This window comes from Drosophila nasuta, chromosome 3, assembly GCF_023558535.2.
Source record: "Drosophila nasuta strain 15112-1781.00 chromosome 3, ASM2355853v1, whole genome shotgun sequence".
Lineage (NCBI taxonomy): Eukaryota > Metazoa > Arthropoda > Insecta > Diptera > Drosophilidae > Drosophila > Drosophila nasuta.
In genome coordinates, this window is record NC_083457.1 from 54,550,399 (window position 1) to 54,561,425 (window position 11,027).

Consider the following 11,027-nt stretch of genomic DNA (forward strand, 5'->3'; position numbering starts at 1 on the left):
CGACGCAACTGCCTTGGCATGTGGCCAACCCGTCGACTGCCCCATGCCTCAGTCCCATCCCCTTTTAAGAGTTGTCTTGTTGCCTGCAAAAGTAAGCGGACCATCGACAACAATGTTGCCGCTGATGCGACTACATATGATTTATGTTGTCCAATTGCACTGGCGCCATAATTTGTATGTTTCTGACTACTCCTTCTCCTCGTAAACTATCAAATACGCTGCACATCGCATAGATAAATCAAATGGTAAAAGCAGCTGCAGCAGGAGCTGGCGGCACATTAGCAACACTGTTGTTGCCAATCCTTAGATCTTTCCATTACAAAGTCAAGAAATTAGTACATTCGAGTTGAGCTTATTTCACATTAAAAAAGTTTAAATAGTACTTTCATTTTCAATTTATTTTCATTTCGAGTTTAACAATAGAAAAATTCTTATGAAGAATAAATTTTATGTGATATCAAAATGGCAAACAAATTAGGATTTAAGTTTAGTAATAGTTTCAACTTGTTGAAATAACCTCTTGCATTTCATTGATGCGTTAAATGTGCTGAGAATATGTTTTCTTCTATTTTGTACATGTCATTTTCATATTGTATATGAATAAAATATTTTTTAAATATCTACGTATGTTGTAACAGCTGATACAGCTTTTTGGGAACTTATTTCATTTCGTTTCAAAAAAGAAATTATAATGCCTGAGTTTCTAGCGTCAGTCAGACTTTTTAGACTAGGAATTGCGCTTCCATAGCGCTATAATTATGTAATATAAAAGAAGTATGTATGATTATAGTTATTCATTCGAGTAAGTTTCCATGTAATTATTCACATAATTGGAAATAAATTGATACTGCATTTCAAATAAAGCCTTCCAGCGTTCCTGATCCGTGGCTACTTCATTTTCAAGTTCGGGATCTGTTTCATCTTTATCAGTGGCTGCAGGTTCCTCAGCGCTATCTTCAATCTCACTCTCTTCACCATCATCAGATTCGCTTTCCTCTTCCTCATCATCTTCGTCTTCGCCTTCTTCATCATCTTCGTCTTCGATCTCCTCATCATCGTAGTCATATTCATTGTCACTGTCATCTTCTTCCTCGTCCTCAGAATTCACTTCTGTAGACGAATCACTGCCATAAACTGAGGTATCAATTCCAGATGATGCGCTCTCGGTAGACTCAACAAAACCACTAGAATACGGCTCCACACTATCATCACTTTCAGTTTCAACTTCTGAATCGGATATATCCGACTCCATCTCTTCGACGTTCTCAAGATCAGGTGCTACAACTACAGGCAGTATATTAATCTGATGATTAACATGCACAGACAGTCGATCAAGCAGCTTCAATTTGTCATCAACTCCTGACTCCATACGAGGCATAGGATCTGATCTTGGATTGACCCTTGAGTGACTATTGAGACCACTTAGTACGGGTAAAATGGATTTATACGATAATTTTGGCTTGCTACGATCCACATAATATATGTGCTTCATTGCGTTGTACAGCTCTTCCATGCACTTGTCTGACTTGCGCAGATTGTAATCAGTTCCTTCAAAAAGTGAACTTAAACGTTGTCGCGACCAATTATCAAACTTGCTCAACAGACGCGCACAATGGAATCTATTGACAATCTGACGACAATTCTAAAATAAAAAATAAATTTAAAATACAATAAATTTGGCGTGCGTTCTTGTGATTTACTTACATTGACATTAACCTCGAACCCTTTTTCCGCGAACTTTACATTCGGTTGCTTGTTCTGATTTTCCTAAATAAAAAAAAAAATTGTATTAGTCTTTACACTATATTAGTTAGTTACATCAACTTACTGTCAAAGTGGACACATCGTCATCCTCCTCTTCTTGTTTACTGTTTATTTTCGACTGCTTCCGTTTATTTTCTTTCTTTGATTTTTGCTTGCGATGCCAATTAGTGTAGCGCGATGATCGCTTAATCTTTCTGAAGCGTTTTTGAAACTTTCGCTGGCAGATCATTCGACGCCAGATGATGCGAGCATCGCTCATTGAATAGGTGCTGATATACGAAGCATCGCTATCGTAATCATTCTCCATGCTATCCGAAATAATGCTACTTGCATCATCCACTGTATTCGATATGCCCAATGGAATTAATGTTGTTGAGCTACGTTCATCAGGCATCAACAGGTAAGTTTTAGTGTTTGTCGAATTCGGCGCTGCTGCAGGAAAATCAACAGAAAGTGTCGATTCTACAGAAGATTTATGTTGCTTTTCACCACTTTCGATTGTAATCAAATTTTTGGAGTCTTCATTGGGTATTTGCTGCTCATGCGTTTCCGGTTTATTGTCGATAGGCGCTGCTGCTTGTGATTCAACTATTTTCACATCTTCAGTTGGTGATATTTGCTCATTTTTTTCCGGCATATTCTCAACACATATTATGGTATCAATATGCACTGCAGTTTGTGGTTTCTTTACAATTTGATCACCTTTAATTGGGGATATCTCATCATTCTCTTTCTGTTTGATCTCAACTGCTGTCTGCAATTCCTCAACACTTGGAATATCTTTAGGTGGTGATAGTCCCTCATTCTCGTGCGCTTTATTCTTTCCATATGTTATGCCATCTAAAGCCGAGGTTATATCCTCAATTTCCTCAGGAAAAATAATAACTTCTGTTGGTGATAATATCTGATTCTTTTCCATTTTCTTCTCATTAGTAGGTTGCATATTTTGATTATATGTTGAGGCATCCATTGCCGCTGTTGTTTTCTGTGGTTCCTCAATTATAACTTTAGTTAAGGATATTTCATCATTTTTTTGTGCTTCGTTCTCCGCAGTCTCTGCTCCTTGTGATTCATTAACAACATTACTAGCTTTGGATTCTGAGTTTTTCTCATTCGTTTGCACTATATTCTGGATAGTCTTTTGCAAATAACGAATATCCACAACAGGTTTGAGGACCGAATCGTTTTTAACCTGCAAATCAGCTTCCGGATCGCTTTGGACCGGCGAAGTCTTCCAGCGCTGCTTAATGCGCTTTAGCTCATCCTCGGCTTGTTCGTGGGCCTCTAATTTTTGGAAATATGGGAAATCATACGAATCGAAATCCCAGAAATTGAAGTCAGCACGCTGTTCTGTGGGAAACTGGAGTACTGACATCCCAGTGCCTGCTTCTGTGACAATTCGCTTGAAATGTTGGCACTGTTGCGGCGATGATATAAAAGTAATTGCAATGCCTTTTGATCCAAAACGACCAGCGCGTCCAATGCGATGCAAATAGGTGACCAAGTCTTTGGGCGGATCCAAGTTAATAACCAAATTGGCATGTGAAGAGTCCACACCTCGTGCCATCAAATCTGTGGCAACCATGGTACGCGTTTTGAAATTGCGATAGGCCTGCAGTAAGAGAAGTCAACAATAAGTATGAAAAACTGGATATTCTAAAACAGAAATTGCAAGTATCTTAAATTTAAGATATAGCTTTACATGAAAACTAGTAGAATGCGAAAAATACTTATTTGTTATTTGAATAATCATTTTTGAAAGGGGATAATATATAATTACAATTCTCTAAAATCCGAATCAGAATATAAGACTTTTAAGTAAAGTTAAGCTAGTTCAAAAATGCAATTTATTTATTTCAAAACACATCGCTTTGAGCAATAATAAATCGAATGGAAGTCTCCTACATTTTTTATAAAACAAACAAAAAACTTTCTTTATAATTTTCGAGTATTTAATAAAAATTGCGATATAACTGATATTAAACAACTAATACACAACAGCTTGATGCATAAGTTAAATTCTTTTACTTACCTGAAATGTCTCGAGGCGTTTGCTCTGCTGCATGGCTCCCGACATTAGGTCGCATGCCACACCGTTGCGTTGCAGATAGTTGCGATATGAGTCAGCGCGACTCTGAGAGCTGGCAAACAGAATGCCCTGCTCGTAGGGCAATTGATCAAAGATCTGGCGCAATACCCCAAGCTTAGCCATCATCTCCTGCAGGCTGTTGAGCTGTTCGGGCAGTTCGTAGACAAACTGTCGTATGCCAAGCAGAACTGTGGCACGCTCACTGTTCGAGATCAGTATCGGGTTGTGCATCACCTTGGACAGACGCTCGTCCAACTGATTGGGGTACGTTGCGCTGCAGGCAATAAGCTGGCATAACTTGGGCATCGCCTCCAAAACTGCCTGAACATCTTTTTGCAGTGTTTCAGTGGCATACAGTTGATCTGCTTCGTCCAAGACAATCAGCTTAATGGATGAAGTATCAAAAACTTTGTTGTGCAGCAGATGTAACAGTCGGCCAGGTGTTCCAACCACAATGCGCGCCTTGGACATACGCATGCGATCCTTCTTAACATCTGTGCCTCCTATGTAGCTGACTGCGGCATAGGATGCATTGGAGCGCATGTGGAAGGACAGTCCGTTGGATGTGTCCTCCACCTGAATAGCTAGTTCACGAGTTGGCACTATGATTAATACTTGCGGCTTGGCCAGCGACTTGTTCAGCGTTTGCAGCGCGGCCAACAAATAGATTAGTGTTTTACCCGTGCCGCTTTTCGACTGCACGAGCAGATCTATAAAAAGTTAATCAATATAAATAAAAGCATATCTGGAATTATTCACATTCATACCCATGCCCGCAAGCGTCATTGGAATAGCGGCAGCTTGAATTTTGGTTGGCGTCAGAAACTTGTGTTCCCTTAATACCTTCAAAATGCTTGGGTTCAGCTGGAGTTGCTCGAAGGTCGTAGAGCCGGTGGCCACATCGCTGGTCCGTTGCTCTCCCCTTGCTAAAACATGAGCGATTGTCTGCTCCATGTTCACGCACTTTTCGTGCTCTATATACTTTTTAAACTAGAACGCAATTTAATTGCGAAATTGAAATTCACGTTGTCAAAAAGCCGCGAAGCGTTCCTGTCTAGCAAACAAACATATGATAGTTATCGACACACCACCACACTTTACGGTTCTTTTCGATAAGCATTATTGTGGTGTGTGTTGTAAAGTGCCGCCAGTGTTTAATTTGCGTTGCGCAGCGCAACTTGCGCTGCCATTAATATATCGATAAAATATCGATTGAGATAGCCGAAGATCAAATACACTCGCACAATTCGTTCGTATAAGCAATCATCAATCAGAAAGGTAAACATAACAAAATAAGAAAATTAAAAATTCATTTTAAAATACTTTCAATCGTTTAATTAAAGGAAGACATTGTAACAAATGCTTCAACACAGTTTCACAACATATTCAATTTTTTAAAAGGTTTTTTTTTATTTCTAGCGATACCAGAACATAAATAATTCACAAAACATGGAAAAACACAAATTAACGGTCTTTTTGATTACTGGACAACCAGGTAAGGCCAAATGTACAATGTCGGTAAATTGCTCAATTAAATTTTGTTCGTTCAAACAGGTATCGGGAAGACGACATTAGTTGGCAAGATAGCCGCAAATATGCGCAACCAGTGCACGTTGCAAGGCTTTTTTACCGACGAAGTGCGGGAAAACAATCAACGCATTGGCTTTGATGTGGTGACCATGGCTGGGAAGCGTGAAATATTAGCACGCGAAAAAGTCCGGGGAAACCTTCCTAAGGTCGGCAAATATTCGGTGTATGTTGAGAACTTCGAGAAACTTACGCTGCCATTGCTAAATATATCATCTCAGCCGACACAGTTGATGATTATCGATGAGGTTGGCAAGATGGAATTGCTGAGCAAACGTTTTGAGGAAGCTGTTCGCATGCTGGTTCTGAATGAACAAATGGCATTAATTACCATTCCATTGCACACCAACAAGCGCATTGGGCTAGTAGAATTCCTTAAATCGTATCCACAGTCTAGGATCTATACGGTCAATCACACGAATCGTGATAGTTTGATGCGGACAATCTCAGAAGACATTATCAAATCAATACCAAAAATCTGAATGTTCTGGAAAGGCAACTCAGCTTTTGTCGAAAATGACAATCAAAAGACTGTATTAAATTATTCATATTTCGTATTAGTAGAGAAATTATATACCTTTAAAAAAATGTTACCAAAATTCTTGTATGTTGTTCTGGTCCTGCTATTGACCATCTTGCATATTTGCAGCCACTTGAATCCCATCATCAAGGCCAATGCCATCATTAAAACCATCAATTTCGATTACACTCGAGAGCTGAAACTGCATGTCGGCTATAGATACCATAGTGGATTCCTTTGGCAAGCTCTAGTCAATTCCCTGATCGTCATTTATGGTCTGTGGCGTTGTCAGCGAGCTGTTGACCAGCAGAAGCAGCGTCAACTTGACGCACTGAATCCACCTGTGAATCAGAATCGGAATCTGAATCAGACAAATGGTCCTCTCACTGGCAATCCTTACATCTCGCCAGCGACGGAGGTGAAATTGAATTGGTTGCGTAGCCGAAGCAAGATTCCTTCCAGTTGGCAACTGTTTCCGCTGCGTGTCTTTGCCTTGTACTCGATGCCCTGGCTGCTCACATTTCTGCTGAATGGATTCTTCGGATATACCGCAGTTAATCTGGTCATGCGAAACTTTTGCACCTCCCAACCGGAGGTTTTAAAGCTCTGCTTCCGTATTCAGCGCCTCTATCTACAAAACTGGCTGCCTCATGGCATTAGCCATTATGTGGCAAAATTTCATGGCGCATTCGAGTTTCTGTTTGCGACACACACAAATTTCATAGCCTATCCAACCGATGTGCTGCTGGAAGGCGATTGAATTGGGCATAAATTAGATAGTCAACGTTGGATCAGTAACTGTTTTGGAATCGGCTTTTTGGATACTTTTTTTGTTTTCTATTTTCTGTATTTTGGCAGCAAAAGAATAAAAGTGCATTTTTTACGAATTTGCGCAATAACAACTCCATACATTTATTTAACTTCATTTCCACAAGGCCAGTTGATGTTGAAGTTTACTCGCGGGAAATATTCGTATTAATTTTTTTTGCGCGACCACATTGCAAAAACTTTTGCCACAACCTCGTGGCAGTTATTTTCGCCCACTAAATCAAATGGCGCAATTTGTGGTATGTGAAAGTATTTCATATTTTGTATGGCCCAAAATTATTTAACCATCTTTAAAATATATATTTTACTAACACAGCAATCTAAAATCTTAAAGTCAACTCAATGTCAACTCATTGCTAACATCAAAATATTCAATCCATTTCCCCACAAACAAATTTAACATTACCCCAAACAATATATTGCTGTGGATTTTTACTGTGGTTGCTCAAGACTGAAGAATCCAAGGATTAACAATTCTACACAAATAGTGCAGTTCAGACAGAGTTATATTTACCGTTTCAAGTTTAAGGTAAGTTTTAATATTTAAAAATTGACTGTGCTAGAACTTCATACAAAGAGTATGGCCACTATAAGTGCATAACCCCAAAAAGTTTGCAACAGTTTTGCAATTTTAAATAATGATCAACTGAATGGTTATTAAAAAGGTCTTAAGCTCACTTTGATTGTGGAGAACCAATTCCGAAATTATTTGCAGTAAATGTTTATACTTTACATGTTATTAGGGAACTAATTATTAATTTTAATCAAATACATCAATGAATAAAGGTACTTAAATATATCAGAAATTTGTTAGGTGATCAATTTAAATGTTCATTACCCAAAGATACATACATTGGATACAGTAAGTACAGTGGATATAGTAAACTAGTTATAGGAAGTTATGTGAACAGTATTTCCATTTTAGCTTGAAAATAGGTTGGTAAACAAATTTAGAAGTGCTTTCATAAAGTGAATTATTTTTGCATTTTTAGAGTAAAAATTTGAGATTTTCATAAGTTGTGCACCATATTCAAACATGACTACATATCAACATTTTAATGTAAAAAATACCAAATATCAGGGTAAACATGAAATAATATTGTACCTTTAAAAACAATGGAAAATTTCTTATATTTCGATCTATGTAGATGCAGCCTACATCATAGCTTTGAGCCACATTAATCTACGATAATATACATTCTATGAATGTTGATAATATTACCCTATGAATCCAACAAATTCCAGGGTATAAAAATGACAACAGTGCAGACTTTTTAGTTGCAGTAGGCTCTGACTACGCACAGCAATGATTTCAACAGATCCGTTTTTCATTCGATTTTCAGTTCTCGGCAAAGATTGTACTTTTAGTTATTTCTATTTTTTCTGACACTCGTACGATAGTTTTATTTTGTCTTTATACATTCCTGTCACATTTTACATTATATTTGGAGTTTTTCAGTTTGCAAAATTAAATTGATTGCAAATCCAAGTCGATAAATTTTCTAAAGCTCATTTGTGCTTCGATCAACAGCAAACCAAACACCATGTATATGCGTAGTCAGATTCGTCTATTAAGTCGGCAATCCATTTCGAGGCTTCTCAAACTGAATGATCGTATCAATCCCACGCGTATTGCATTGAGATATGCATCATGCGAAACCAGCGGCAAGCAAGGCGGTGGTAAAGGCATCGTCCTTGGACTGTATGAAAAGGAGAGTGGCAAGGGACCAAGGTTGACGCCGGCGGGCGAAAAATTTGACGACCGAGTGCAGGGAAAGTTGTCCGAACTGATCTGCGAAACGAAGATCAGTGGACGCTTGGGACGCGGCAAGATATTCAACAATGTGGACAGCGAGTATCGCTCGATCTGCGTGGTTGGCGCCGGACTCGAGGGCATCGCCTTCAATGAGCTGGAGATGCTGGACGAGGGGATGGAGAATATACGTGTTGCCGCGGGTATTGGAGCACGTTCGCTGCAGTCACTCAAGTGCACCGAGGTCCATGTGGATCACATGGACTATCCGGAGCAAGCAGCCGAAGGTGCTGCTCTCTCTGTGTGGCGCTACGAGGACAATTTGAATAAGAAGTATCGCACTGTGGTGCCCAAGCTGGAGCTGCATGCCTCGCCCGACATGGATTCGTGGACGCGTGGCCTGTTCAAGGCGGAAGCGCAGAACCTGGCCAGACGATTGTCGGATGCCCCAGCTAACTGCATGACGCCCACCAACTTTGCCCAGGCTGCTGTGGATGCGCTGTGTCCCTGTGGCATCACTGTGGAGGTGCGCACCATGGAATGGATCGAGCAGCAGCGTCTCAACTCTTTCCTCATGATAGCCAAGGGTTCGTGTGAGCCTCCCGTGCTGCTAGAGATTGCTTACTGCGGCACTGCACCCGAGGATAAGCCCATACTGCTTGTTGGCCAAGGCATCACCTTCAATTCCGGCGGCCTTAATCTGCGCCCCTGCAACGGCATGGATGAGTTCCGTGGTGATCTCAGCGGCGCAGCCGTCATCCTGGCGGCGATGCGAGCTGCAGCCGCACTCTCGCTGCCCATCAACATCACGGCCATACTGCCGCTGTGCGAGAATCTGCCGTCGGGCATGTCCTGCAAGCCTGGCGATGTGGTGACGCTGCTCAATGCCAAGACGATGGCAGTGCGCAACGTGAGTCGAACCGGAGTCGTTGTCATTGCCGATCCCATGCTCTATGGCCAGCTTACCTACAAGCCTCGACTTGTCGTCGACGTGGGCTCCATGTGCATTGGCATCCGGAAGGCCGTTGGCGGCGGGGCCACCGGCATCTGGTCCAATTCGCACTACATCTGGAAGCAGTTCCAGCGCGCTGGCTCCCTCACTGGCGATCGCTTGTGGCGCTTCCCTCTGTGGCGCTTCTACAAGGATCGCGTCGCCGAGAATCACAGCTTTGATCTGGCCAACGATGGCGATGGTCATGCCTCGTCGTGCCTGGCAGCAGCTGTCCTCCACGAGCTGATACCCTGCAGTGATTGGGCGCATCTGGACACCTGTGGCACCGGGTTGCTCACCAGATTCGGCATTATTCCGTATCTGGCAGGTGGCAGAATGACTGGACGACCCACCCGAACTTTGGTACAATTCCTTTACCAAATGGCGTGTCCTGATGCCAAGTAGGAAATTTTGTTATTTACCTATTTACGTTGTTCTCTGGAGATTTTACTTTGGACTTTATCAAATTTGTCAAGCAATAAGCTGGAAAGCTTTTAACTAACAGAAGTAGGAACAGAACAGAACCGAACAAAGAAGTTGACCAACCCTAGTTTTACCATTGATAACAGATATTATGCGACTTCTGGTTAGTAGGATATGATTATTTCGGACAATTGTGTTGGCCAAATTTAGTTGGTAGTACCAGAACATTTTTAATTCTAGATGTAATGGTTTCAGTCAAATTAAAAATATAAATAAATAAGTATTCAGTTATATGTTATATTATAAATCGTGTTTACTTAATATAGTAATATATTATATATTACAGCAAGACATTGAATTAACAAGGGCGGCTGATAATCATATTGATAGTAACATAAGTGAATAAAGTGTGTGTGTGTGTCTTTATCTGTAAAAGGCGGATCAGCTAAGTAGACGTGGTGAAGCAGAAGAGAAAATTACGATGCTTACCGCTGTGTATTTTTGCTCAACTGTTATTCAACAGTTATTATCAGAGCAAGGTGTTCATCACAAAAGTGTCAAAAAGTGATTACCAAAAACTTTTAGGTATGTATCTTATTTTGTGTAGGTGGGTCTGACTAGGCGGCGGACCAAGATAATATTACAGATGGATATGCTAAGTGGGCGTGGTCAGGCAGGGGAGCTTCTCAACGATTGCACAACTTGCTTCGTCGCTATTTTGTTCAACTGTTATTTAACAGTAGTGCAAAATTGCTAAAAGTTACCAGAGTAAGCTGCTGGAAATCAAATGTAAAAATGAGGTTGCTAAAATTGCCTTTATATGTAAAATTGCCATGTGCATATGTTTGACTAGGCGGCGGAGCGAGATATTCGTGAAATCAGATCTACTAAGTGGGCGTGGTTAAACGGAAGAGTTTCATGAACGTTTCTTAGTTTGCCTAGGGTGTTTTTGGTCAACTGTTACTAAACTGTGGCGCTGAACTGGAACATGTTGATCAAGTAAGCTGCTTTTAATTGATTCCTTAAAAAGTGTAAAAAAGTGATTGCCAAAAATTTGAAGGTATGTGTGTCA

The 11,027-nt window shown here is 40.6% G+C and overlaps 4 protein-coding genes across 6 annotated transcripts; 3 read left to right on the forward strand and 1 right to left on the reverse strand.

Annotated features, from left to right (window-relative positions):
• Positions 1-405: 405 nt before the first annotated feature.
• On the reverse strand, positions 406-4,930 carry LOC132788997 (probable ATP-dependent RNA helicase DDX20). Its single transcript, XM_060796715.1, has 5 exons — positions 4,621-4,930; positions 3,797-4,563; positions 1,829-3,376; positions 1,705-1,767; positions 406-1,642 (listed from the first exon to the last, which is right to left on the reverse strand). Exons 1-5 carry the CDS (start codon positions 4,805-4,807, stop codon positions 791-793), a joined length of 3,417 nt encoding a protein of 1,138 aa, XP_060652698.1. The 5' UTR covers positions 4,808-4,930; the 3' UTR covers positions 406-790.
• An 80-nt stretch (positions 4,931-5,010) lies between these two features.
• On the forward strand, positions 5,011-5,923 carry LOC132788999 (nucleoside-triphosphatase THEP1). Of its 3 annotated transcripts, none has more exons than XM_060796718.1 (4): positions 5,011-5,131; positions 5,273-5,348; positions 5,408-5,589; positions 5,671-5,923. In XM_060796718.1, exons 2-4 carry the CDS (start codon positions 5,303-5,305, stop codon positions 5,920-5,922), a joined length of 480 nt encoding a protein of 159 aa, XP_060652701.1. In that variant the 5' UTR covers positions 5,011-5,131; positions 5,273-5,302; the 3' UTR covers position 5,923. The 3 variants fall into 3 exon arrangements, with proteins under 3 accessions (XP_060652701.1, XP_060652702.1, XP_060652700.1); XM_060796719.1 differs by having other exon boundaries at positions 5,012-5,131; positions 5,408-5,606; positions 5,671-5,757; XM_060796717.1 differs by having other exon boundaries at positions 5,012-5,131; positions 5,408-5,923.
• Positions 5,924-5,939: 16 nt separating this feature from the next.
• Positions 5,940-6,867, forward strand: LOC132789000 (uncharacterized). Its single transcript, XM_060796720.1, has one exon. It carries the CDS (start codon positions 6,028-6,030, stop codon positions 6,718-6,720), a length of 693 nt encoding a protein of 230 aa, XP_060652703.1. The 5' UTR covers positions 5,940-6,027; the 3' UTR covers positions 6,721-6,867.
• Positions 6,868-7,159: 292 nt separating this feature from the next.
• LOC132788998 (cytosol aminopeptidase) lies at positions 7,160-10,249 on the forward strand. Its single transcript, XM_060796716.1, has 2 exons — positions 7,160-7,317; positions 8,320-10,249. Exon 2 carries the CDS (start codon positions 8,333-8,335, stop codon positions 9,935-9,937), a length of 1,605 nt encoding a protein of 534 aa, XP_060652699.1. The 5' UTR covers positions 7,160-7,317; positions 8,320-8,332; the 3' UTR covers positions 9,938-10,249.
• Positions 10,250-11,027: the final 778 nt, after the last annotated feature.